At 49.5% G+C, this 1,531-nt stretch overlaps 1 protein-coding gene across 1 annotated transcript in view; it reads right to left on the bottom strand.

Annotated features, from left to right (window-relative positions):
- The window catches only part of Pmvk (phosphomevalonate kinase), a 26,075-nt gene extending 24,948 nt beyond the window's left edge, over positions 1-1,127 (bottom strand). Inside the window, exon 1 of the mRNA XM_004629802.2 lies at positions 965-1,127. Within this exon, the coding sequence (XP_004629859.1) occupies positions 965-1,059 (95 nt within the window). The 5' untranslated portion in view covers positions 1,060-1,127. The remainder of the gene's footprint in view (positions 1-964) is intronic.
- Between the last annotated feature and the right edge of the window lie 404 nt (positions 1,128-1,531).

Below are 1,531 nucleotides of genomic sequence, written 5' to 3'. Positions count from 1 at the left end.
CTGAGTTCAATCCCCGGTTCCGCCAAAAAAAAAAAAAAAAGAAAGAAAAAAGAAATGGGGTGCTCCCAAAGGCAATGGCCCAGTAACCCCACCACACTGGAGTTCACTTCACTTTCTCACCCTTTCTCTGCTCTCCCAGCCCAGGATGCTCCCACACAGAACATTTTGCTTGGAAATAAAACACCGAGCAAAAGCATTACTATTATTAAAAGAGTGAGTGAAATAAACCAGTCTTGCTATATTGCTAAGTTGCCCAGGCTAGGCTCAATTTTGTGACCCTCCTGCCTCAGCCTTGGAGAGTGCTGGCATCGCAGATGTGTACCACCATGCAGGGATCTACAAAGCTGAATTTGAATCCTTAGCTATTTTATTTGTTTTTAAATTTTCAATGCCTTTACTTCTTCAGCTGTGAAATAGAGATGCTAGTACCACACAATAATTATGAGACTAAAAGGAATCACGCGGACAGCGTGTACTACACATCCTGTGTGACATCAGACATATTCAGAGCGTGTTTGGGTTTTGTTTTTTTTGGGGTTTTTTTGTTTTTTTTTGAGGAACCGGGGATTGAACTCAGGCCCTTGCGCTTGCCAGGCGAGCACTTATTCTACTGACCTATCTCCCCGGCCCCAGAGCGTGTTTTTAAGGACTCCTTCATCCCTGCCTCAGTTTACTTATCCATAAGTTACCTGGCAACGGTGGTGAGAACAGCAACAGCACAAAGTGCCTTGGTAGTACCTGTAACGATGCTTCTTGGAGACAGACCTACATACTACCATTTAGCAGAGGTGGTCGCCCGGTCCTCTGAGGGGGAGTGTGACAATCCTTCCTCTCCCTGCGCCATCCTCCTGGGGCACCGCCAGAGGAGGCCCAAGGACCCACGTCTCGCTCCTTCACACACAAGCACACACCTCGGCAAGGGGATTCGGGGCGCCCTTCCCGCCTTTCCCCGCCCCACAGACACCTGCTCCGCAGCGTCTCAGTCACGAAGTCCTTCCCTGATTTCCTCTTCCCGCTGAACAGCAGCACCAGTTGGGGGGCCCCTCTCAGCGGGGCCATGGGGTAGCCACGCTCTACCAGCCCTAAAGCTGTCACTTTTTGTACTCCTAGGGTCGGGGCACTCAGCTCTTTGGATGAAGCCCAGGAAAGGACCACTCTTCTCCATGAGGTGAAGATAAGGGGGGGTTCTGTTCCTAGTTCTCCAAAGATGTAGAGAGGGCATGGTCAGCCGTAGATTTACACACTTTATTTCACATATAAACAAGTGCGGACAGAAATACAGAGAGAATCGTGGAGCAAAAAGAGATTTATTTCCAGGGATATCTTCTCCCCTAAAAGAGCTCCCCTACTGCCGCTCAATTAGACCAGGCAAGCCCCGCCCAGAATGACGTCACAACCACGCCCCTTTAACCAACTCCAGGGGAGGGGCTGGGCGCAACTACTTTTCTCCGAAGGGGGTGACGTTTTAAAATTTCCCGAAGTGAGCTTCATACTCCCTTGCACACACTCTGGAAACCTTCGAAAAAAATAA

Source organism: Octodon degus, unplaced genomic scaffold (assembly GCF_000260255.1).
Source record: "Octodon degus isolate 3935 unplaced genomic scaffold, OctDeg1.0 scaffold00032, whole genome shotgun sequence".
Taxonomy (NCBI): Eukaryota; Metazoa; Chordata; class Mammalia; order Rodentia; family Octodontidae; genus Octodon; species Octodon degus.
Note: the sequence above shows the minus strand (reverse complement) of the source record. Positions and strands in the feature narration are given on the sequence as shown.